This window comes from Borostomias antarcticus, assembly GCF_949987555.1.
Source record: "Borostomias antarcticus genome assembly, chromosome: 2".
In the NCBI taxonomy this organism is placed as follows: domain Eukaryota; kingdom Metazoa; phylum Chordata; class Actinopteri; order Stomiiformes; family Stomiidae; genus Borostomias; species Borostomias antarcticus.
In genome coordinates this window covers 18,551,814-18,577,423 of record NC_140235.1, presented here as the reverse complement: position 1 = coordinate 18,577,423, position 25,610 = coordinate 18,551,814, and the positions used below count along the sequence as shown (strand labels likewise).

The 25,610-nt window shown below is 45.1% G+C and overlaps 1 protein-coding gene across 1 annotated transcript in view; it reads right to left on the bottom strand.

The window, feature by feature from the left end:
* The window catches only part of pola1 (polymerase (DNA directed), alpha 1), a 114,596-nt gene that overhangs the window by 18,424 nt on the left and 70,562 nt on the right, over positions 1-25,610 (bottom strand). Inside the window, exon 35 of the mRNA XM_084450827.1 lies at positions 16,877-16,993. Within this exon, the coding sequence (XP_084306953.1) occupies positions 16,877-16,993 (117 nt within the window). The remainder of the gene's footprint in view (positions 1-16,876; positions 16,994-25,610) is intronic.

Here is a 25,610-nt window from a genome sequence, read left to right as displayed (position 1 = left end):
TCAAGGGTTATTTTATTAGGTTATTATATTCTTGAAAAAAAACAAAAAACATTTGAATATTGTTAGAACTCTACTAAATTAATTTGAATATATTCTAACTCAATTTCATGGTACTTTTGACAGCCCTAGTGTGTGTGTGTGTGTGCGCGCGCATCAGTCCAGTGCAGTAGTTCACGAAAAAACACCAACTGTCCAGCTTGTGATGGCGCTGGGTCAAAATGTCTGAAGTATCTCAGCTCTCAATATTTGGCGATGCCTGTACTTTCCTGTCCTAGAGCCGCTGGGCAACACTGGCAGATAGAGCAGACACTCGCTCTCCCTCAACCCCAACCCAGGAGAGAGGGAAGAAGAGAGAGAACGGAGAGGAAGCACCCTACCCCTTGCCGGCTGCGTGATGGGTACTCCTAGTGAGCGAGCTGCGTTGGTGCGAGCAGTCACGCCAATCGTCTTCACAAGCCACCATAATGAGTCAATATATGTAAATCTTTACTAGGCAAACACGGCGGGAAACAAAGCCATTTAACTGCCGCCCGCACCCGGAGACTCCGTCGATTCAGCGCCGGTAATTTCTCCCCATTGAAAGGTATAATTGCCCGCTATTTGAAGATATTCATGCTCAATTTTTGAAATTAATTTCAATTGGGGGGAAATGTAGAAATGTCAGCTCCAGTGAAAGGGATTTGATTTCAATTATCCTCGCTCAAAGGACTGTGATTTCCAAATACACTTAAGCAAAATTATGACAAGAATTTTTGTTCGGTGAAAATTCAGTGTTTAAAGAGCGATTAGGCGATAATGGGCCGGCTTTGAGCCGGGAGTGAATGCAGCCGTCTCCCTCTGAAAGGCACTCAATTATCTCTGATTGCTCCCGCTATAATGTATCAAATAGAGATACCTGCTATTGCCGTAATTTGTGTGAAAATTAACATGCTGCAATTTCCACTAGAGGGAAAAAAGAGCTCTAATGGGTGCCTGAGCTTACATCAATAAAACGGAGAGTGAGAGAAAGGGAGGGGGAGAGTGAGGGAGAAAGGGAAAGTGAGAGAGAGGGAGAGAGAGAGGGTGCGCGAGAGGGAGGGAGAGAGGGAAAGTGAGAGGGAGAGAGAGAGAGGGTGCGAGAGAGGGAGGGAGAGAGGGAAAATGAGAGAGGGAGAGAGAGGGAGGGAGGGAGGGAAGGAGAGAGGGAGCGAGAAAGAGGGATGGAGAGAGGCAGTGAGAGGGAGAAAGAGAGGGAGAGAGAGGGTTGGAGGGCAAGTGGGAGGAGCAGGAGAGGGAGGGAGAGAGATGAAAAAAGGAGAGAGAGGGAGCAAGCAAGTAAGGGAGGGGAGAAGAAAGAAAGGGAAAGGGAGGAGGTAGAAAGGATTGAATAAAGGGAAAGTGGCAGGAGAGAGGTTAGAGAGAGAGGTTAGAGAGAGGTTAGAGAGAGAAAGGTTAGAGAGAGAGGTTAGAGAGAGAGGTTAGTGAGAGAGAGGTTAGAGAGAGAAAGGTTAGAGAGAGAGAGGTTAGAGAGAGAGGTTAGAGAGAGAAGTTAGAGAGGTTAGAGAGAGAGGTTAGAGAGAGAGAGGTTAGAGAGAGAGGTTAGATAGAGAGAGGTTAGAGAGAGAGGTTGGAGAGAGAGAGGTTAGAGAGAGAGGTTAGAGAGAGAAAGGTTAGAGAGAGAGGTTAGAGAGAGAGGTTAGAGAGAGAGGTTAGAGAGAGAGAGGTTAGAGAGAGAAAGGTTAGAGAGAGAGGTTAGAGAGAGAGAGGTTAGAGAGAGAGAGGTTAGAGAGAAAGAAGGGATGAAACACCACATTGCAGAGAAGTGCTGTGAGCAGGGGGGCGGTGTTACAGAGAGAGAGAGAGAGAGGAAGGTTAGAGAAATTGAAAGAGAAATTTAATTTACTGAAAGTATTACAAATTGCACCTGTGCATAACTCCCCCAAATTACTAACCAATCAACGCAGAGTGCCTATTACTCCACCATTACATGGCTATCAGATCACCCTCTGGAGACTGTCCACGAAAGAGGGAGACAGAAGGAGAGAGAGAGATGGAGGGAGAGGAGAGAGGGAGAGAAGGAAAGAGAAATGGAGAGGGATAAATGGGGGGAACGAAAGTGGAGGAAGAAAGGAGTAGAAGATGAGTCTAGAGAAATTGTGATACCGTGTTTAGAACACGACAGGAGAGGGAGGAGGAAGGGAACTAGAAATAAAGGACAAGAAAGAAAATGAAAAAGGTGGAACGACAGGAGGGGAGAGACAGACTACTGAGGATGGAGGGAAGAGAAAGAGAGAAATGGAAGAATGTATACAGGAGGGGTAGGGGCGAGTTAAATGTTTTATTCAGCCGGCAGTTTAAAGTGTCTTCAGGTACAGAGATGGACGCCTAAGTGGCTATAGTGACAAGACAAATTGGCCTTTTGGGTTTCAACCTGTCGCCACAGAACCAAACCCACAGATAAGCAGAGAGAGGGAGAGCGAGAGAGAGAGAGAGAGAGAGAGAATAAAGCCCCATTCACACATGGGAGACCCTAACCCCATAAATTCTACGGAATACACCTGTTAGGGGGCATGTACAGTATGAACAGGATTTCACGGGAAATCTGCACAGACAATTTCCTGGTGTCGAGGCCTAGTGTAATTCACTGTCGGGATGGCTGTGTTGTGAACAGAAGCTGTTACATTACTGGATAGGTCAGTCTGGCAAAATACACTTAACACTAGGGATTTCAGGCGCCACTGGAAGTTCACCCAAAGAAAAAAATGTTTTTTGATCATTTTAATATGAGCAAAATAGTTTGGGAGATCAAGACATTTTTTAGGACCAGATTTTGGTCAGTTTTGGCCACCTTTTTTCCCCTCTAAGACCAACATTTCCAAATTAGGCAGATTATTCAGTAACTAATTTAAGTTATTTGTTATGGTATTTTATTAGGATATATTAATTTTATATATTTTATGTAGGCCTAGGCCCAGTATAGGCCGCTTCCTCACCGAGCTAGAGTTTGTGCTTTAGCCTGGAAATTAAACCTTACATTTTTTCACTCCGATCCATCCAAATGATTTAAATTTCATTGCATGCACTGCCATTACATAATTTAACTTCATCATAGTCAACTTTATTGTGGGCCTATAGTTATAATATGTTAATAACACACTATTTATCTGGGCATTATGTTTATTTGCTTGTAAAAACAGTATATAAACCTGGGAATGAACACAAAAAACATTAATACAAAAAGTAATACAAATATCTTAAGAATAAAAATCAGTAACTGTCCAGGGTGTAGGTTGGCAGTCTGAAGAGAATCTGAGGCCCTCTGTGAATTAAAAAATAACCTTCATTGAATCATGGACCAAAATATGAAGTTGGTATTTTGTGTGGCCTCCCTTAGAACACAAAATAGGCTTTGGTGCACTGCTGTGTCATTTTAGTAGTCCTGTGGTAATGGCTTGCCAAGCTTCTTTGCAGGATAACTGCAAAAAATATTTTTTAAATTATTATTATTAATATGTTTATTTGCATTGACCGTAACGTTATATAGTGTTTTTAGGGCTGTACCCGACTGAATTTTGAGAGTCGAATCAGATTTGCCTGTTCAAACCACAGATTTGACGATTCATTCATTCGTTCCTCCTTTTTCCCCCTAAGCTGAGGGGAGACTGCGGTAGTCGGGACAGCTGTCATACTTAACACTCAAACTTGCAGGAAGCACAATAAAAGATGCCTATTTTTGTTGTGTAACATGAATCATCTAGCCCACGTCGTCCATCTACTTGAGATGCCCCCATGTTTTTATGCAGTGTTTGCAGCAGAGGAATGCACGCACATCAAACATCAAAGTGCGACAGGTGCTCGACAAAAATAAATAAAGATAGACAGAATGTCAGCACACTGTATGTAGCTCCCACTGTGAATTTAAATAAATAGGGCACGTTTCGGCCAAAATGTTGGTGAGGAACTTCAGACATCTATATGATGTCACTTCGCCCGGGCACAGAGATAAACAAATGTTGGTTCCCACAAACGTATGACACTGCAGTACCCTCTAGTGGATGTATTCAACATATGCTTAAGCCAACATAAAAGGATGCACGGAAGTATGTGGGCAGTGACGGTTAGAACGTTCAAAATGGATGGATAGATTTTCGTACGAAAAGGGAGCATACATAGATAAGCCTTTAGGCAGCAAGGCATACATAGATAAGCCTTTAGGCAGCAAGGCAAGGCAAGTTTATTTATATAGCACATTTCAGCCACAGGGCAATTCAAGGTGCTTTACATGAGACATTAAAAGCATTAAAACAAAAAGCAAGACATTATAGAAGATTGATTTAAGAAAGCTGTTTTGTGCTGTAATATTCCGTTTGGGAAATGCACATGATTGTTGGCGCATAGTAGGCTAGGCGCACAGCGGAGGGGAGAGTGGTTCCCTGCCTACTTCCCATAAGTCTCCTTTTAGTGCACAACAAATAGCTACGGTAAAAGCCTAGGTCTAAAACGAATGATCGTCAGTCCCATATAAATCACAAGGCAGGTGAGTGGTCTTAGGCCACCAGCGCATCTACAGTGGAGCAAAAAGACGACTGCTCGTCTTCAAGAATCTGTCGACTTAAGGGTCTCCGACTGCCGATTCGACTCGACTTTCAGGGGGAAGCCATAGTGTTTTTACGAGCAAATAAACACTGTCCAGATAAATAGCTTTAAACACATTTCTTACGGGGCCTAAGACCTTTGCACAGTACTGTATATACAGCTGCAATCGAAATTATTCATCCTCCATTGCAAATTAGGTGTAAGGTGTAAGGTAGCTGCATAATTTCAGCTGTTTGGAATAAACAAACCAAACAAGAACAATTTAAATTGCTCAACACAAATAATATTACAAGTGTTTTCTCCAAATTCAACATAAAATGCACCCTTTAACGACTACTGCAGTCTCAAAATTATTCAACACCTTAGTGACAAGCGGCTTTAGTACTTAGTAGAGCACCCTTCTGCTGTTATGACCTGCTGCAAACGTGCTGCATAACCAGACACCAGCTTCTGGCAGCGTTGCTGAGGAATCTTAGCCCATTCCTCCTGGGTAATGGGTCCAGTTCACTAATATTCCTGGGTTGGCGTGCTGAAAGCGCCTTCTTCAAATCCCACCAGAGATTTTCTATGGGGTTCAAGTCAGACGACGGCCACTCTAGAATCTTCCAGGACTTCTGAAACCAAGCCTTAGTGGACTAGAAGGTATGCTTGGGATCATTGTCCTTTCGGACAATATCCTGTTGGGATCATTGTTCTGCCTACAGTGGGCTCCAAAATTACTGGCACCCCTGACAGGCAATGCACAAACAATATAAAAAATTCCAAATACCAGCATGTGATAAATACTGTACTATATGAATTTTTCAATGGAACCAACCAAAACCGTTTACTGATTTAATGAAAAATCTATTTCCTCTAAATCAAGATTTCACAATTAATGGCACCCATAAAGATTATTTTAAATGACATCTACCAAAATTAAACCTGGTATTACATTCCACTTATTTAAGTTCATCTTAGTCTAAAGGAACTATATTGAGCTATTACATCACTTACTGTTTCACTATGGTATAAAAATGAGGTAACACGCATGCAATATCCCTTTGTCATCCAACATCACATCAGGTCGTCCACAGACGGGCCTCCCATCTTTGTCTCCAGTTATCCCGGTCCTCCATACAGGTGGCGATCTCATCTGTGGCTTCTACTCCCGCATCCATCTTGATTATGTCCCTGAATGTTTTAGTAGGACGTCCTCGCGACTTGTGTCCGTGCCATGGTGATGGCTCCCATAACACCAGCTTGCTGGCCAGAAGCTCATGGCTCAGGGTCCAGCACTCACAGCCATACAGGAGAACGGTCTCCACTGTGGAGTCAAAGTGGAGGTTAGTTTCACAGGGGAGGTTGGATTTCCACATGTTGCTCATGCCGTTTAGAGCTCTCCACGTGAGCGCCTTCCTCACTTAGGTCCTGTTCTGTTGAGTACCAAGAGCCCAGGTATTTGAAGTCCTCAACTTCCTTCAGAGCAGTACCTTCAGCTGTCACTAGGGGCAGATGTTCCGGGGTGTTATAGGTGATGACCTCAGTTTTCTTGGTGTTCAGACCAAGTCCCACCTTGGCACATTCCTTTTCCACTCTGGTCAGGAGCTCTTGTGCTTGCCTCACGTGGTCAGTGTCCAGGAATTTACATCCAAACACCTTAAACCTTTGTCCTCAAGTCCCCTGCAAACCCTAGTTTCAATCTCCCCCTTTGTAAATGTAAAACACCTCAACTCTCCCCCTTTGTAATTGTAAACTCCTCTGCCTCGCTCTGTTGTCCAAGTCAGAAAGGCCACACCTTGTCCTTCCTGCCCTGACTCAGACCTTTGTCTATATTTCAAAGCCATATTCAAAGTGAGTTTCATCCCACATTCCTTTCTTTCACTGTGTGATATCCGTCCCCTCACGATGACGCATAGACAACTCAGCCAATCAAATCCTAGAAAGATGTACCTTTGTTTGGACTGTACATAAGCCAGGGCAGAAGTGACTGAATTCACTTCTCTGACTAACCACCCTTGCTGTGTTTCTCAGGAAGTCCTTGCGCTCGTAATGTTTTCCACAATAAACCAGACTCAACCTTTTGAACGTATCTTGGTAAATCTTTTGACTAGACAAGTCTAAAATACTATCACAGTTTGGCGAACGGGAATGGGAGCACTGCCTGCGTTTGCTTCGGGATTCCAGTGGATAGGACTGATCGGCAGACGTGTCGGTCCATAGTGGGCGTTGGAAAATCAATTTTCTCTCTTGCGCTAGAGCGCACGGAGAGATTATTTCCTCAGTTCTTCCACTGGATTCTTGAAGCTCACAGGTACGTTTAAACGAACCCTCTTATGGGTTGAGTTGTATTTGCCTTGATTTGGTTCAGCTTGTTGGTCTGGATTGTTTGAAAACAGAAAACCCCAGCGTGGGTATTTAGTAAGTAACTATCTAAGGAGATGTGAACAGCAATAGATTTTATATCGTATTGTCCTTCGACTTCGTCCTTGTTTCGTTACGAGGGTTAAGCAGTGTTCAGAAGAAGTGTGAGTTTTGGTCTAATACGCCAAAGAGTTGGCACAGAACAGGTTCCCTTTTGGCCGGTCGCGGATGAGATTAAAACCGCAGTCGTTGTATGCTTTGCTCAACGAGATGTAGCTACGGGAGCGATTGGTGTTTCCAATCCGCGTTTCTTGGAGAAACGTTGTCCCTTTGTTCCCGGGTGACTTGGTAAACATAACGAGGAGTTGGCTTTGACCAGGTTGGTAGACCTAACGAAAGTTGGCTTTGACCGGGTTGGTAGACCTAACGAGCGTTACCTTTGACCAAGTGGCTGTGCAGTGTTTGGTGGACCTAAACTAGGTTTAGCTCTGACCAAGTTACTAGTGCAGCCGAGCATGCTGTTTATAAACGTGGGCCTTTGTTTTCGTCTTGTTCGTCTTATGTGTTTACTGTTGAGCCTCGGCTCTTGATTGTATGTTTGTTACGCGCGCCATGGATCCAGGTAAGAAGTATTGTAAGTATTTTTGTACACTTTTTAGACTGTTAAAATTCTGCTAGATTCCAGTAGGCTAGCTGGTTGCCTAGGAGACGCAGGAAAACACTGTCCCGGTGATCCGCCATTGAGCCAGAGGAGTGAGCCAGAAGAGAACAAAGCACTTCGCTGACTGGATGAGTACTAAGCGAATTTTAATGTGTCTTTGTTTCTTTCGAAATTGTATTCTTTCCCGCCGTGAGTTAACCATAAGGTTTCCTTTCATTGCTGTTTTGGGGTTTCTAGGCTGCGTCGTGGTTATTAGGGATTTGTTTCTTTAAATTTCCCCGCGCTGCCAAAGACAACTTCCGGGTCATACATGCAACATTTTGGGAGCACCACTAGGTGTCAATGTAACCCCGGCTAATACCATATGGCTAGAGGATGTAACAGAATTCTACTGCAAACGTCTAGCCTGATGTGATTGTTGCACAGAAGCATATTTCTGCGAGCGTTTGTGGCAGATTTCGTTATGTGCTAAAGTATTTTCGATTTCTTACATCCACATCTGACATTTTAGTGTTAAATTCTAAGATTCGGGCTCAGCTAGAGGGTTAAGGGAAAAGCCTGTTAATTCTCTAGACTGGTCTGTTTTTAAGATTTGGGAGAGTAGCACGAGAGAGTTTTTTTTTTTTAGGTCAGGAAGGAAAGATAAGGAGATTCAGCAAACAGTCTCTCCACCATTTCCCCAGCAGAATAACTCTGATTTAAAATTAGATTCCCCCCTCGACTTGTTGCGCCATTAGCCACGCCCCTTCTCTCTACGGGTTAAGCGCGCCCCTTTCTACGAGGTATTTGTCCGAACAGGTCCGGAAGGAAGAGCCTCCGATTTGGGGTCGAGCGCCACCTGCTGGAGTTCCCTTGAACAACCCATAAGGGAGATTTTAAACTAGCCAAGATAGAGAGTTTTAATTTTTTTTAAGGTAAATAAACAGGATAAAATAGATGTAGAGCGAACTCAAAAGTCTGACAGGGTTTTGAATAGGTGTTTGATTCAGGAGTTTGTTTCAATAGTCAATGAATGGCCATAAGCTGTTCGTTTTATGCATTTCTACTGTATGAATTTTCATTCATATAATGATAATGTGTTTTGAGGAGTTGGCTTTAGCCCTCTCCTCGGCTATTGAACCCAGTCTGTGTTTTGAGTCTTATTTTTCAGGTGCTATGGACCCTGGGCGGCAGGTCTTTGAGAAGCCTGGATCATGCCTTCCTGGGGACTGCTTGGGACCTGCTGTTTGTCTGTTTAACTGTTTGTTTTGTCTCTCTTTCTAATATGTAGCTTAAGACATAAGCGTTGTGCATAATAGTGGGGAGAATAGATAAGGGTTGCCAGTATCTTAATCTGAATGCAGCATCTCATAACCCAATTATATATTTTAAATGGTTATGTTAAATATCTCATGTTTATAGTTTGAGGCACATTCATCGGGCCTGAGTGTTTTTTCTGAGTGGTTTTTTTACAGACAACTGTCGTTCCGGGAGTGATGGGTGAATGCCGAACCAGGAGACGGGCACAGACCGGAGGTGGAGATGGAGGTTACTGGCCTGTTTCCCTACAGATGGGCGATCTGGGGTTCGTGAGATGCAACGCCAACGCCATGTCACCAACTCACTGTGAGCGACAGATAAGTATGAAACGGAGAAGAGACCATTTTGTCCGAAGCAGTGCCCAAATACTCTGTCCTCAAATGCAGAAGAGGGAGGGTTTAGATATACAAATTTTAGCTATACAAATGAAGCTTTGATGGAGTTTTTTGATTAGTTAATTGTAAATGAAGCCAGTTCATTTTAGTGTCATTTTCTTTGCCCCGTCTCTATTTTTATCCTGACTTCAGGAAATTTTTTGCTCTCACCCTTAGGGGGTGTTGTTTTGTTGAGACGAGAATGTGGTTAGGGAGGGGGAGTGGGCACCCCTGGACCTAGCCATAAACAGACGGGGGCGGGGCCGCAAGGTCCCAACGGGCACGTTAAAATTGTCTTATAGTGCTAGGGGAGACGACTGAAGGCCCCCGTGTCTGAGGAAGTATGAATTAACATACTGCTCTGGTACCGTCTAGTCAGCACTGTGTCGCCAGTAAGGGGTTGGCACTGTGTGGTACGTGGACGACAGTCCACACCTAAGCAGAGGGGCGTTAGAGACGACCTCTGTGAATAGGCAAGGCTGGTGAAAACGGTCAAAGTTCTAATATTCATAGCACAAGTGGAATTAGGATCAGACCGTCGGTTCTGAGCTGGGTGACTAACAATCACTACGGTGTCCGGGATCGCTATCGACTGGGTCACCGGCCGGTCGGGTCGCATATGGCAGTAAGACCTGAGATGGCCGCCGCGCTCGGCTCAATGTACAGTCAGGCCACTACAAGCCAAAAGCGAATGCGTTAGTAGGCGAGTAGTGCTTCTGTGATCGGTGGGCTTTGAAAAGAAGACACCGGGAAGCAGAAGGCTGAGCTCTCATTCCAGGGGAGCCTGGCTTGGGGCCTCGGACGGAACGGGGTCTAGCCCGGGATTGCGCCCTGGATGGGAGGTCCGAAAGACTTAAGCGTATTTTATTTTATTTTCATAAAATCGCGAGAGAAATGCTAGAGCCAAATCCAATTGCCTTGATCATGACTGGGGACTGGGCGTGTTGAAGTCATTCTAACACTGCCCTTGATGTCACTATAGGCTACTGCAGACTGGCTCTAAATGACACTTGAACAGTCACCCTGTTTAAGTTTCCTGACTGAATAACAACATTTTTTTCCCAAAAGCAGGAGCTTGCGCTTAACCATGTTTCTGAGAATCTCCAACAGATTTTGAATAACCGTTCCTGACCAAAGAGGGGAACAGGGGGAACAGGGAGACCAGACCAGAGGACTCTCCTTTTGCTCTTCTGTTTTGTCTCTGTTTGTCTCTCTCATCTGTGGATCCACAGACGGAGCACTTCATCAGCCTGTACTGGGGGAGCGGGAGCGCCGAGGTGAGCCCTCCAGCAGCACGACCCGGGCCGGCCCTACATGGAGCAGTACAGGGATGGACCGGGTTCAGTTCAAGAGCCTGTACGTGCTGCTGGCGCCCTAGCTGTGTGGTGTCCCACCGCACCTTCACCCTGCTGAACCAGGACAGGGACTCCCTCCTCACCCTCCGAGAGCTCGCTGCAAAAGCTGCGGCTGTCTCTGCTTCCTCCCCTGTGCTTTCTATGCTCTCTGTACCATCCACAGACCCTGACAAGATTCCTCCACTGTCCCTGGCAGACATTTCTGACCTACAAGCATCTGCTCCACCTGCGGAGAAAAAGAAATGGAGGAATAAGTGCACATTTCCACCACCAAACTAACCTGTATCTAGGGCCTAATGACAAACCTGTACTACCTCGTTCATGTTTTCATTATGCTTTCAAACTAGCCCACGGGCCAGATCATGTTTCAAAAAACAGGGGTGACGGAGGATGTTAACAGGTATTGGTATGCACCAGGTTTCACGGTTTTTGAGGAACAAAACTGTGCCAAATGCATCATATGCATGCAAAACAATGTTGGAAAAGGGATAAAAATGGAACTGTCAGCACATCCTCGGCCAAGTGGGCCATGGGAACATGTTATGATGGATTTTATTGAACTCTCTCCATGCCAAGGGTACAAATATTGCCTGGTATTAACTGATGTTTTCTCCAAATGGACTGAGGTATTTCCTTGCAGGCATGCCTCAGCGTTGTCAGTGGCAAAGAGTCTCCTGAGAGAGATCATTCCAAGATGGGGCCTGCCAACCAAACTCTCTTCAGATCGAGGGAGCCATTTTGTAAATAGTGTCATTCAGGAAATCTGCAATAGCCTACAGATTGACCTTAGAACGCATTGTAGCTATCATCCAGCAAGTGCTGGAATAGTGGAGAGAGCTAATCAAACTCTGAAAGTAAAGCTCACCAAGCTGATGGCAGAGACAGGTCTGTCATGGATGAAAGTTCTACCTCTGGCACTCATGTACATGAGAGGGAGACCGCACCAGACCACAGGGCTGGCTCCATATGAAGTCCTTACTGGTCGACCTATGAAAATGACTAACACACCGTTAACCCCAAAATAAGATTAGTCTCATGTCATGTGAAGATGATATGATACAATATTGTCTTGCACTGAATAACATTCTAAAAAATGTCTTCAACAGAGTGAGGACCGCCATTTCCTGAGGCTAAGGAGGGGTTCCTGCATCACATCTCTCCTGGGGATTGGGTCCTGGTCCACGACCACAGACGAAGGAGCTGGAACTCGCCGAGATGGCTCGGGCCGTACCAGGTTCTACTCACCACGCAGACAGCGATCTGAGAGGACTTCGTGGACCCATGCAAGCCATTGCCGACGGGTCCAAGCAGCAGAGGACGGTCCACCAGGGGATCGCAAACACCAGGAGATCAGAATGATGCTGAACCAGAGGGCTCAGAGGCCAAAACCATGGGCCATCACACTGTCCTCTCCTCTGACGAGGAATCGGAGGAAAAATGACCTTGCTGGTCACCTCCTCACAAGATGCACCACACACGCACACACACCTGCACACACTAACATTGAACATAACTGATTTCAAGCAACGCGACATTGAAGTTGCGAACTAGAAGAGAAGACGCCTTGCATTCCACAATGACATTCTATTGCCCAAAAGAGAAGTGCCACCTAAATGACTGTTGGGATACACTGTGAACAAGAGTGACCTTGAAAGTCACCGCCACACTCTCCTCTCCTCTGATGAGCAATCGGACTGCACCTCTGATCGCACACACTGGAACCTACATTAAACATTCAGAGACGCACACATGGAATCTATGTTCCATAGGACATCACATGCGATTATTCACAAGAGTGAATGAACTTTGAAATAATCTGGAAAATATCATATTTGTTTACAAGAGTTGCAATGTTTGAAACATGAGTTGATAAATAAGTTTGGGTTTTTCCTCTAAATTGACCAAGAGGTTTTTTGCCCTTCTTACACTGGTAACCATTTATTTATTTTTTTGCCTTGTTAAATCAAGTTTTTTTTTTTTGGGTGAATGGTTGTCCACTCTTAGACTATAAATAGTATATAATCATGTCATCTTTTTTATCTTGTTTCCTGTCAAATTTCTGAAACAAGGGGTTTTGGTGCGTGATTTTGCACGTGGAAAGAAAATAATAAAAAAAAAAAAAAAGAGATTTTTTTTTTTTTTTTGCTCCACCTAGTGGAGAGATTATTTCCTTTCCACATGTATAGCATAGCTGACTGTTTACACTGTGTTTGGATTTTATATTTTATTTTTGTGTGCCTGTTCAGGCACAAATGAGGGATTGTCCAGGAATTTACATCCAAACACCTTAAACCTTTGTCCTCAAGTCCCCTGCAAACCCTAGTTTCAATCTCCCCCTTTGTAAATGTAAAACACCTCAACTCTCCCCCTTTGTAATTGTAAACTCCTCTGCCTCGCTCTGTTGTCCAAGTCAGAAAGGCCACACCTTGTCCTTCCTGCCCTGACTCAGACCTTTGTCTATATTTCAAAGCCATATTCAAAGTGAGTTTCATCCCACATTCCTTTCTTTCACTGTGTGATATCCGTCCCCTCACGATGACGCATAGACAACTCAGCCAATCAAATCCTAGAAAGATGTACCTTTGTTTGGACTGTACATAAGCCAGGGCAGAAGTGACTGAATTCACTTCTCTGACTAACCACCCTTGCTGTGTTTCTCAGGAAGTCCTTGCGCTCGTAATGTTTTCCACAATAAACCAGACTCAACCTTTTGAACGTATCTTGGTAAATCTTTTGACTAGACAAGTCTAAAATACTATCACATCAGACATCAGGCTGATGTCGTCGGCGTAGCCCAGGTCTGTTAGGACTACAGTGGGATGCCTTCTCAACCTCCTAGGTGTTATAGTGAAGCTGAGATCCTCCTCTCCTCCCTGGATTGCCTGCCTCAGTGCATAGTCCAGTAGTGTTGAAGACTACTTTTTGAAGGTCTCGGTCTCGTCTCGGAATCGACCGCATTTTACTCGGCCTTGTCTCGGTCTCGGACACAGAGGACTCTGGGTTTTATTTCAAGACCACAACTGTGGGAATGCCTGTGCATTGTCAAATTTATTTGTTAACATCATTACTGTGATTAGATGTAAAACTCCCTGATTCAAATGCAACCAATAAGCTGTCACTAATTAGAAAAAGACAGGTGGTGTTGTCTACTTCTAAGGATGTCGGCAAATTCATCCATCATAAAATTTGGCTACATAAATCCCAAGGAATGTTTGTGCAAATCAAATCAAACCACTAAAAGCACACAGCAGTGTGTAAATACTGTGATGCAACACTTACAGAGACTGCTGGAACCATGTCTAACTTTTATTGTGTGTGTGTTCTTCATTTGGTAAAGAAGAGTGTGTGGTCTATGGGTTGTGCTGGGAGCGTTTTGGCAACAAACACATTTTTTTAGGGTCACCAAAATCCTAGGGCCCTGGGCCTGGTCTTGGTCTTGACTCGGTCTCAACCTCTAAAAGTCTTGGTCTCATCTTGGTCTCAATATACTCTGGTCTTGGTCTTGACGTGGTCTCGGTTTAGGTGGTTTTGACTACAACATTATAGTCCAGGACTATTGTAAAGAGGAAGGGTGAGAGTGTAACACTCTCACCATGATGTTAAAATCCTCGCTGTTGCCGTCCGGCATCACAACTCTTGCCCTTGTGTCCGAATACATGGTCCCTATGGCCCAAAGTAAATTGCGGGGAAAAACCATAGGCCTTAAGGATTTTCAAAATGACACCCCTGTGTATTGAGTCAAATGCCTTTTTGAAATCAATAAAGCACAGCAACATGTCATGTTGTTCTTTTTCACGTCTTCGATGATCCTCCTTCGGGTCAAGATCTGAGTTACTGTGGACCTCCCCTCTCTACACCATGAAGAAAATAAAAGAACTGGCAGTTCAAAAGAGACAGATGGTCATAGACCTTCATAAATCTGTTCATGGCTACAAAAAGATCCACAAACAATTGAATACAACACTGAGCACTGTCAGGGAAATTATTTTTAAAAATTCAAAAGACATGGGACCGTTGAAAACCTCATGGGTATTAGACGTAACTGCATGTTGCCCCTCAGGACACTGAGAAGGATGGTGAGAGAAATAAAAAAAAAATCCCCAAGAATCACTGTGAAAGAATTGCAGACCTTGGTGGCGTCTTGGGGTCACCAGGCTTCAAAAAGTACCATGAGACGCCACCTCCACAACCACAGGCTCTTTGGAAGGGTTGCCAGAAGAAAGCCTTTTCTGACCAAAAGACACAGAAGCAAGCGCTTGGAGTTTGCCAAACATCATTAAAATTATGACTGAAGGTGCTCTGGTCAGATGAGAGCAAAATTAAACATTTTGGTTAGATACAGCATCGGCATGTTTGGCGTCGAAACAGAGATGCATACATGAAAGGGACCTCATACCCACAGTAGACTATGGTGGTGGGTCACTGATGTTTTGGGACTGTTTTAATTCAAGAGGTCCAGGGGTATTGGTTAAGATAGATGGCATAATGAATTCCACCAAGTATCAGGCAATTTTGAAAATGGCCGTAGGTGGACTTTCCAACAAGACAATGACCCGAAGCATACCTAAAGATCCACACCGAAATGGTTCCCTGACAGCAGAATCAATGTTCTGCAATGGCCATCTCAGTCACCAGACCTCAATCATATAGAACACCTGTGGGCTGAGTTGAGGAGATAAGCGCAAACCCAAGAATATGAAGAATCTTGAAAGGATCTGCCTAAAAGAATGGTCCAAAATCCCTCCAAATGTCTAAACCTTGTCAAACATTACAGGAAAAGACTTGCTGCTGTGATCCTTGCCAGAGGTGGGTGCACCAAGTACTAAATGAGGGGTGCCAATCATTTTGAAACCTTGATATTGTTTACATTTATTTGGCATTAAATAACTTATGTTTTATGAGTTGGTTCCAATGAAACAACGAACTACAGTATTTCACACATTGGTATATTCAGTTTCTTTATAATCATATTCTTTATATATTTTTTATGGATTGTTTGTGCATTGCCAGTCAGGGGTGCCAGTAATTTCTATCTAACTCGGGATTGCCATCATGCTATGGCATGTTTGTAAAGGCACAACAAAGCTCATGTACTGTATGAACGGTGAAAATCACCAGCGGCCCCGGGTAGGATATCACAGTAATGTACTGGGTACTATGTCTGTAAAGGGCTTAAGAGAGAGGAAGGGGGGGCAGAGAATAAGAGAGAGTGGAGAGAGAGAAAAGAGAATGTGGGAGGGAGAGGAAGAGAGAGAAGGGTGAAGAGAGTTAGGGAGGAGATAAAATGGGGAGGGAGTTGGGGAGAGAGAGACAGAGAGGTGGAGTTGGAGAGGTTGGCTAGCTTACGTTCGGCTAGACATCCATCTATCTATCCATCTATCTATCTATAAGATAATAAGTGATGCCTTCTGTTTACCTCAAATGTTACATAATAAGGTTACATAAACAGTTGGTAGCCAACTGAAGCATATTTTTTGCTTGCTTACCTTTGAGCATACAACCTTGTGCTTGATGTTACTCACATTCAGCTGTGTGTGGGGCCTTCAACTAGCCTTAATCCACTTTAAACACTAACTGTGTTTTAGGCATTGGAAAATTGATCAGGCGAGCTCCCTGTAGTTTCTCTGGATCTCTCTCGTCGGCATTGCACAATTCCCAAGTGCATCTAAGAGACATTTTCTTCAAACTAATGGCTAAACTATGAACACGAAAGCTTTGCTTGTGGGACATCATGGCGGCACTGTCGCAAGGAGCACGGTATTAGGTCGGAAAGGTCTATATGAGGCCGTGCGTTAAGAACAGAGGATGGTCCTATCAGAACAGCAGATGGTCCTATCATAACAGAGGATGGTCCTATCAGAACAGCAGATGGTCCTATCAGAACAGAGGATGGTCCTATCAACAGAGCATGGTCCTATCAGAACAGAGGACAGTCCTATCAGAACAGAGGACGGTCCTATCAGAACAGAAGACAGTCCAATCAGAAGAGGACACGGTCCTATCAGTGTTTGTTGTACAAGGATATTAATGACCAGAGGAGTGTGTATGTGGGATGTGTTAGGGGAAGAAGAAGAGAGCAGAGGAGTGGAGAGGAGAGAGGGGAGGAGAGGAGAGGGGAGAGGGGAGGAGAGGACAGAAGAGGAAAGGAGAGGAGAGGAAAAGGACATGATCGCATATTCTGATTGACTAAACTGACTCCACAGCACCATCACCTGGACAGACAATCCCATATTCAATACAAACTGTGTATGTGTGTGCGTGTGTGTTACCTCAGGCCGGAGGGTAGCCCTGGAGCAGGCAGGGCAGATGGGCCCATGGCGAGAGAAGGAGATGGGCAGACGCCTGGTCCGGTTCTGACACGCCTGGTCCTCACAAACCAGCCAGCCCTGAGGGAGGAAGGGAGGGAGGGATGGATGGAGGGAGAGAAAAAGAGATGACTCAGAAGTTCACACAACACCTAAAACACTTTTCGCATTCCTCGCCCTCTCAGAATCTGACATCTGCATCAGCTCAAGGGGGTCCTCTTCTCTTCAGTCAGGCAAAGGGCGGACGCCCGAGTGATTAAGACCCCCCAGGGGGAGCCAGTGCCCTTGGACAGGTGCAGTGGTTAACCCCCCCCCCCCCAACAATCTTCACCCCCTACAACCCCCCGTCGCGCCCCCCTTCGATCTTCAGCCTTGTCATTACAGAGGGGGATCTTTGGGGGGAGGGGGGTTAATACACATCTAATGACAGCCCCCAGCCCCAACCCTTCTCTCCCCTCCACCAGCCATCTTCCATTCATCCCCTCATCTCTCCATCCCATTCATCCCGACTACACCCACTGCTGCACCTGTCTACGTCTTCCGTGCGCACGCACAGAAACCAACAAATACACACACCATCACACACGCCACCATCACTACCAAACACATCATAACCAACACCACCACCACCAATATACATGCACACATACACACATGCATGCACGCACACCAAGCCTACTTAGTATGGAAATGAGACTGTGGGTGGGAGGGAGAGTAAGAGAGAAGAACCTTGGCCCGTCAAGCGCCAAATGCAGGTAGATTTTCCATTCGGCGAGTAAATCTCGGAAGGCTACCTGCCACACTGGTGGGTAAATTTAATGTAACCTAACTTTTGCAACAAAGTAGTAAAAATAAAATATTTAGCTTGATGAGCTTGTGAAAATGGCTCACGTACATACTGAGCCCCTGCATCGCTGCCACACACACAAACACACACACACACATTTGCGCTGGGGTGAGCCCAGGAACACAAGCCGTGGTCTTCAGGCCAACGAACGTAGGCTACTATCGACAGATTTCACTCAGGCTAATTGTCGTCTCCCGAAAGCTAGTTAACGTTGTGTGGGGATGCTGAAGGCCCGAAGCCACCGATAAAAACTAATTTGTTGTCGGTAACAGACGTCTACGAAGCTAGACGGTGTTCAGGATCGTGACACCTCGAAACGCCATCTTGCCTGTGCTCGCAGACTCAGCCAGAGCCCTGACCGTTTCAAGAAATGTTTATTCAATGCAATACCTTATTCTCTCAATGAAATGTACTGAAAATATAGCCTATACTGGATGTGACCGGTGAAAAATATGCTGCGCCTCATGCTAAGTTGGTGGGTAAATTATTTTATGTGCCGGTGCCCTTGGCAGGTGAGTCAAAAACGTTCATTTCGGACACGGGACACAAGCCCCTACCCTCCTCTGTTTCTGCTCAATTACAATCACCCACAGGAGTCTGATTAAATCAAGTCTTTTATATGCTTATCTGTTGTATTGGCCCCGTTTTAGATGCACATGTACACACACACAAGCGCCATGTGCACACACGGACACACACAGCCTTATCTCCCAGTTGTGTGGACTGACCACAGGAAAGCCCCACCATTGTGGCCGCCTGGAACATTATCAGCACCAACAGAGCCCTCTCATTTCCCATGATCCTCAGCTCTTTGTGTTGGCCCGTCGGCGTTGTTTAGATAATTAGCCCTGCCCCAGGAGGTTGTGGGTAAAGCTGTGAACTCGGGGAGATTGTAATTGAATTGGGACATGTGTGTGTGTTTGGTTTTCATTTGGTGGGGAGATTGGGAAGGACGGTGTGTGTGTGTGTGTGTGTGTGTGTGTTCTCGTCTGGGATATTATTGCATGAGTGTTTGATCCCAATCTCATTTGTGCTTCTGAGGACACAAGACTAAGTATACATTTTTATTCCCAAGGGCTAGAGAGAGAGCACATACAGTACACACACACATATGCAAGAAGAGAACAAATTGCTATACACACACACACAGGGGATGAGATGGGGAAAATAGCCATCATGCCCCTCTGCTCTGTTAGTTGTGCTCTGCCCAGTGATCCAGAATCCATTACTACGGATGCAAAATATGCAACACACACATACACACAGTTTAAGTGACACACACACACACAGTTTAAGTGAAGAAGTCCTGGAGGAACTGGTGTGAAACTGAGCAAGATTAAAAACGGGGGGGGGGGGGAAACACCTAATTGAAGCATTACACTGGAGAAACTGAGAGAGAGGGGGAGAGAGAATGAGAAGAGGGAGTGAGGGAAGGAGGGAGGGAGAGAGAGAGTGTGAGGGAGGGAGAGAGTGTGAGAGGGAGAATAAAGGCTCATAATTACATAATTACACCAGTGGATACCTGACACACTGAATACAGACGTCAAATGAGTTCCAGATAATTTAACTAAACAGAGCCAAGACCGGACCATGACGAGCCACAGGAAGAAACCCTTTTCTTCCCTCTCTCTCTTCCCCCTCTCTCTCTTTCCCCCCCCCTCTCCCACCTCCTCTCTCTTCCCCCTCTCTCCATTTCCTGGCTCCCCTTTTTATCTATTCCCTCTTAACCCTCTCTCCACCTTCAGCTCCCCTAAGCCATCACTTTCTCTATACTCTCCTCTAATTCTCCCACTGTCTCTCTCTCTCTCCTCTCTTCCTCCTTCACAGGGTTCACCTCTATCCATCCCTCTCTCCATCCCTCTATCAATCCCTCCCTCCCTCCCCTGGATGCATTCCAGTCCCCTTAACAACTGCTGCAGTTTTGACTCTGGGCTTTACTCTTAGACCTGAGGAATTCAGCATGGAGGAATCCACCTGCGCACTCACACACACACGAGAGCGTGCGTGCACACACACACACACTTGATGGTTTTCCGGATCAGAGAGGGGTTTCTAGTTGGCTTTGAGGCTTGGTAATCAACACTCCCACCAAACTGAATAGGTTTGAACCCAGACCCACTTTAGGTAGGAGGCTGACACACACACACACACACACACACACACACACACACACACACACACACACACACACACACACACACACACACACACACACACACACACACACACACACACACACACACACACACACACACAGAATAGGGCTTAAAACCAGTCCTTTCTGTACACAATCTCTCTCTATCACACACGCACACACACAGACACACACACATAAAAACACAGGAACACACAAACACGAACACAAACTGTGAATAGGGATCCAACCAGTTCACTTTGTACATCCTCAACCTAATCAAAGCTTCTCTATTCAGCAATTTGACCTTTTGTTCAAAATAGGATTATCACCTTCTCCTTTATTCACTCTCTCTCACTCCCTCCTCCTCCTCCTCCTCTTCTGCCCCTCCGCCTGTTTCCAGGGGCGACCCACATGACAAGGGTAATTGCAATAATTTGTTAAACGCCATGGCAACGGTGGTTAGACAGGGGCAAATAAGTGGGGGGTCGGAGAGAGAGAGATGGAGAGAGGGACAGCGGGAGGAGAGAGGGAGTGAAAGAGGGGGGAAAGGAAGACAAACGCAGTGAGGAGAGGGAGAGAAAGGGGAGAGAGAAGGATGGCGAGGGAACAAGTGTTTGCCCAGTCTCAGGGTGCTGGTTTATTGATAATAGTGGGGGGGCTGGAGGTAATTTCACTAATGATTAATGTCCCTTTGGTCCTGGGTAGGAGGCTGACACAAACACACACACACATAGGCGCGCGCACACACACACAAGCCGGGCTTTCACTCTATCTCACCGGACAAACAGCTCTATTTGAGCTCTCCCTCGGCCTGAAAGGAATCCTTAATTACACAATATTACCCCTCTTCATCGCCCCCTGGGTGTGTGCTCTGTCCACTGTAGTTCGGCCTGTGTGTGTGTGAGGTGTAAGCATTCAGTGGTAGCAGCTGTTTCACACGTCGTGACAAAGAGGGAGCGGGGCTTGTTCCCCCCACATTCACCACACTAATTGATTTCTGCTCAGCCCTGTGGGAGAGTAACACCCTTCTAACACCCCCCCCCCCCCCCCCCCAACACCTGCACATACACGGACGCATGCACGCACACAACAGGCACATACACACAGGCACATACACACAGGCACATACACACAGGCACACACACACTAGCAAAGACACCCCTCCTCAGCTAGCTGCCCCTAAAAGCCTCTAACTAGCAAAGAACTCTCACAATTTGTGACTTAGTATAGCCTACATTCCGCTTTCTCTGGAAGCACAGCCATGCAGAGTTCCAGAACCAGCACAGTTCCAGAATCCAACCGAGGGTTCTGGAACGTTAAGAGACAGTTCCAGTACCACAGCCCGGACCTCAGACCCAGACCAAGTGCAAGACCCACAGCGGCCCATTTCAGTGGCAGCTAGTATGATCTGCAGCCAATATAGAATAGAAGGTTTTACCATGCGTAGCAAGTACGGGTACAGGTATATTGGAATTCTTCTAATCACTTGTCCTTACAGTATATATATCTTATCAGTGCTATTAAAGGTTCCCAAACTGGCAATTTACTATACTCGTCCGTTGTCTAGCAGTCCATCAGTATCATCCTCATCCACTTATCCCATCCGATCATCTATGTCTGTGTCCATGATGTAAGAAGTGCAATTAAATCATGTTCAAGTATACAGTTGTGCATACGTAGTGTTCAATTGTTCAAGTGTTGTCTGTTTTCAGCCCTTTAGTGTGGCAAGCTGAAAACAGAAAATATAATTATTTGTGATGTTTTGAATGAATGAGCTAACTAGACAAAAATTACACTTTTTATGAGAAGGAAATATCCTTTACAATGGGACAGGGATATAAATCAAACAAGGGCAATATCATTTTGAGATTTCTACATAATTTTGAGTGCTACATCTAACACGACCAAGACAAGACCAAATGTGAGTGCAAAACAGATTCATTAATAGCAAACCTTTAAAATATAAGAATGTAGCCTACAAAAATAGGCACATTGTCTAATCAAAATAGGCTATATCTAATCGAAAGATTGTTCAGTGTACTGATATTGGCATAAAGAGGTAATCTGTGGCATCACATCTACTAGAACGCTGTGAGGTGTAGGCTTGTCATCAGGCTACTTCAAATATTCATAGAGATGCAGTTGAGTTAACAGCTTGACAAAGTGCTAACTGAAAGAATGTACCGTCAAAAGTGGCTCAGTGCATTACACCGTCGCCTCATAGCAAGAGGGTGGTCCTGGGTTCGATTCCCGCATTGGCCATCTCCTGAGCCTTTCTGTGTGGTGTTTGCATGTTCTCCCCATGCTCACTCGGGTTCCCTCCACATAGAACCCCAATATGAAAAACATGCTAATGCTGTCTGTCCCTGACGAAGACAGACGGGAGCACTTGGATTGGCCCCCGAGCATGGCTCATGCACGCTCTTACTGCCTGCTCCCGGCTGCCCTTAGGGGAAGGACGACGGGATGGGTTAAGAGCAGGAGGCATTCCTTCGATGACTCTGATGCATGTGTGCGCGCGCGCATGTGTGTGTGTGTGTGTTTGTTTCCGGCGTCGGCCATTACTACACGTGTGTTGAGTCAGTTGTATGACAAAGAATTATTCTTCGTCAAAAGAACTAAGCTATAACAGCTGGTTTTGCATAATAAACATCATCATAAAAGTCGCCATAAACCAAACAAAGTGTCTTTGTAATTCATTTTGTGGTTATGTTTAGGGCTTTTCAAGGAAGTAATTATGTTACAAATTAGGGCTGTGTGTTGTCACGGCAATGGTTATGGTTATCTGCTGTAAAGGCATGCTCTGTGTAAGGGCTTGTCGTCAGATCGGGTCGTCGCGGTAATGATGCTCGGCTGTTGTGGAACGCCATGGTAGTGGGCTTGCCGCGATATGGGCCACAGAGGACACACCCCAGGCGCTCTCCAGGCCCAGCCTCTCCAGCCCCAGCCTCTCCAGCCCTTGCCTCTCCAGCGCCAGCCTCTCCAGCGCCAGCCTCTCCAGCCCTAGTCTCAGTCCCAGCCTCTCCAGACCTAGTCTCAGTCCCAGCCTCTCCAGCCCTAGTCTCAGTCCCAGCCTCTCCAGCCCTAGCCTCAGTCCCAGCCTCCCCAGCCCTAGACTCAGTCCCAGCCTCTCCAGCCCCAGCCTCTCCAGCCCTAGTCTCAGTCCCAGCCTCTCCAGCCCCAGCCTCTCCAGCCCTAGTCTCAGTCCCAGCCTCTCCAGCCCTAGTCTCAGTCCCAGCCTCAGTCCCAGCCTCCCCAGCCCCAGCCTGGAGAGAGTGCAGGCTGCTCTGTTGTGGGATAGCAGCTGAATGGGACCTGCCAGCTGGCTGCCTGGTCTGAGCATGTGCTACAGCCACTGCATTAGAGACTGAAAGGCAACTAAATTAAGTCCATTTGCAGCCCTGCAGGTGGGCGAGAAATGTGTGTGTGTGTGTGTGTGTGTGAATTTAGGAGAGCAGAAGGGAAGTGTTCAGTGCATTCAGTGCAGAACAGGAACAAACTGCCTATCTGAGCTGAATTAAACAGCATCATTTTGGCCCCTCTAAACCAGCATGCACACACGCATGCACACACACTGGGGCTGTACTACTATTTCTCTAATGATGAATCTAACGAAAAAAATTGACTATAGTCGATTTATTTTATTGCTCAATTAAAATAACACTTAATTTAATCAAAATAAATATAAAAAATGTCTCATTAATATTTCAATATTTCATTCAATAATCATCTCTTAAAAGCAACAAAATGTAACAAGAAACCTGCACTGCAGAGCATTATAAAAGTTCACGGTGACCTTGACCTTTGACATTTGAATACCAAAATCGAATCCAATTATCTAATTAAGTCCAACTGGACATATGTCCAGATTGTACAAATTCTGTCAAGCATTTGTTGTGAGATATTGTGTTCATCAGGCCAAAAACACATTTTGTGAGGTCACAGTGACCTTGAACTTTGACCTTTGACCCCCACAATCTAAGCAGTTCATCCTTGAGTGCCAGTGAACATTTGTACCAAAGAGGAAGAAATTCCGTCAATGCGTTCCAGAGATATTGCATTAACAAACATCGGACGGACAACCCGAAACCATAATGCCTGGGGGAGGCATAAAAATATATGGTATAACATTTTAACCACCCAATTGATTACGTTCTGTGTTGAACGTGCATTTTCTTTTTAATCTTACTGTACATGCTACATGAGTGTGCTCAGAGACTCCTTATGGCAATGGCTCACAACAGCTCACAACAGCTCACAACAGCTAGTACAATCGATTAACAGCTACAGTCACATCAATGTTTAATCCTCACGTGTAGTTCCTATTGTTTGTTTTCTGATTGGATTTGATGTTTAATGAAATAATGATAGAGCGATTAACAGCTCTGACTGCAAGCATTCATACTCATACCAGGTGACAGCGAGAAAACTACTACGCATTCGAAAACGGTGCAGTTCTCCACGTATAGCCTATGTGATGCGCTTTTGCTAAATGTTTCAGAGGTTGCTCGTTTTTCCTCCCTCACTTGCAAAATACTTTTTGCACATAGCAACGAGCCACCAAACATTTGAGTGTTTCCATTCTCCCCACTCAGATCAGCTGGGTCTCAGCGCATGTGTGAGCGGGTATTGCGCAACACCGAATTGGAGTGGAGAAAAGACAAGATAATAATAATAATAATAATAATATTAATATAACTTTAGTTGTATAGTACCTTTCATACAAATAAATGCAGCTTTAGTGTGCATGCAAGAGTGTGCATGCATGGTGGGCTTCACATAAAATAAACAAAAAAACAGGAAAATAAGATGAAAGATAAAACACAATAAAAGATAAAGATAAGAAATCAAGTAAAATACAGTGTAAAAATGACAATTTAATACAATGTATTGGAGATATAATACAGTAAAGAAAGAACGAAAAGTGCAGTAGCCCCCAAGAGCAAATAGTAATCGAGTCGGCTTGAAATAAAAGAGTGTATACATTTTTTCTGCATCCATTTGATTTAAAAATGGCCGTACTTTAGCTGTTTCTAAGGTGGAATATAAGGTTTTCATCACCTTGTTAATATGGGACTTGAAGCTTTGATCTGAATCTAGGATAACACCAAGACTTGTACTGTAACCTCAGGTTTAATCCAGGATGTCAGTTTCCCCAGGTTTTTAAACAGTATTTCTCTTTTTGTTTAGGGCCGATCAATAGGATTTCAGTTTTGTCCTCATTTAGCTTTAAGAAGTTATTGCTCATCCATTTATTTATTGCTAGAAGACATGTAGTAATGGAGTTGATAGCTGCTGCAGCATCATTTGGTTCAGCAGAGATGTACATTTGGGTCAGAGAGACCAACCAACCTTTCAAGGTGATTGATTAGGATGTCATGGTCGATGATATCCAACGCTGCGATTTGTATACAGTCATCCGAACTTCAATATTTCACCGCATCTCGTGGGCAGAGCAGCAACAACAGTGGCTGTGAAGTTTTAGAGGACCGTTCGGACGACTCCAGACCACCTCCTTTATTCAGTGTTGCACAATAGCCGCCAGGAGGCGTCGTTGAGAAAGTAAACAATTCGCCAGGCAGTAACTGCCTATATTTTAAACTAGCAGGATATATTCTTTGTATTATACCATGGCCTGGGTTAATACTCTTTTCTGATTGGCCAGCAGACGTGCGTTAAAACCGTGTATACGCACACGTAGTTCGGCTGAAGTT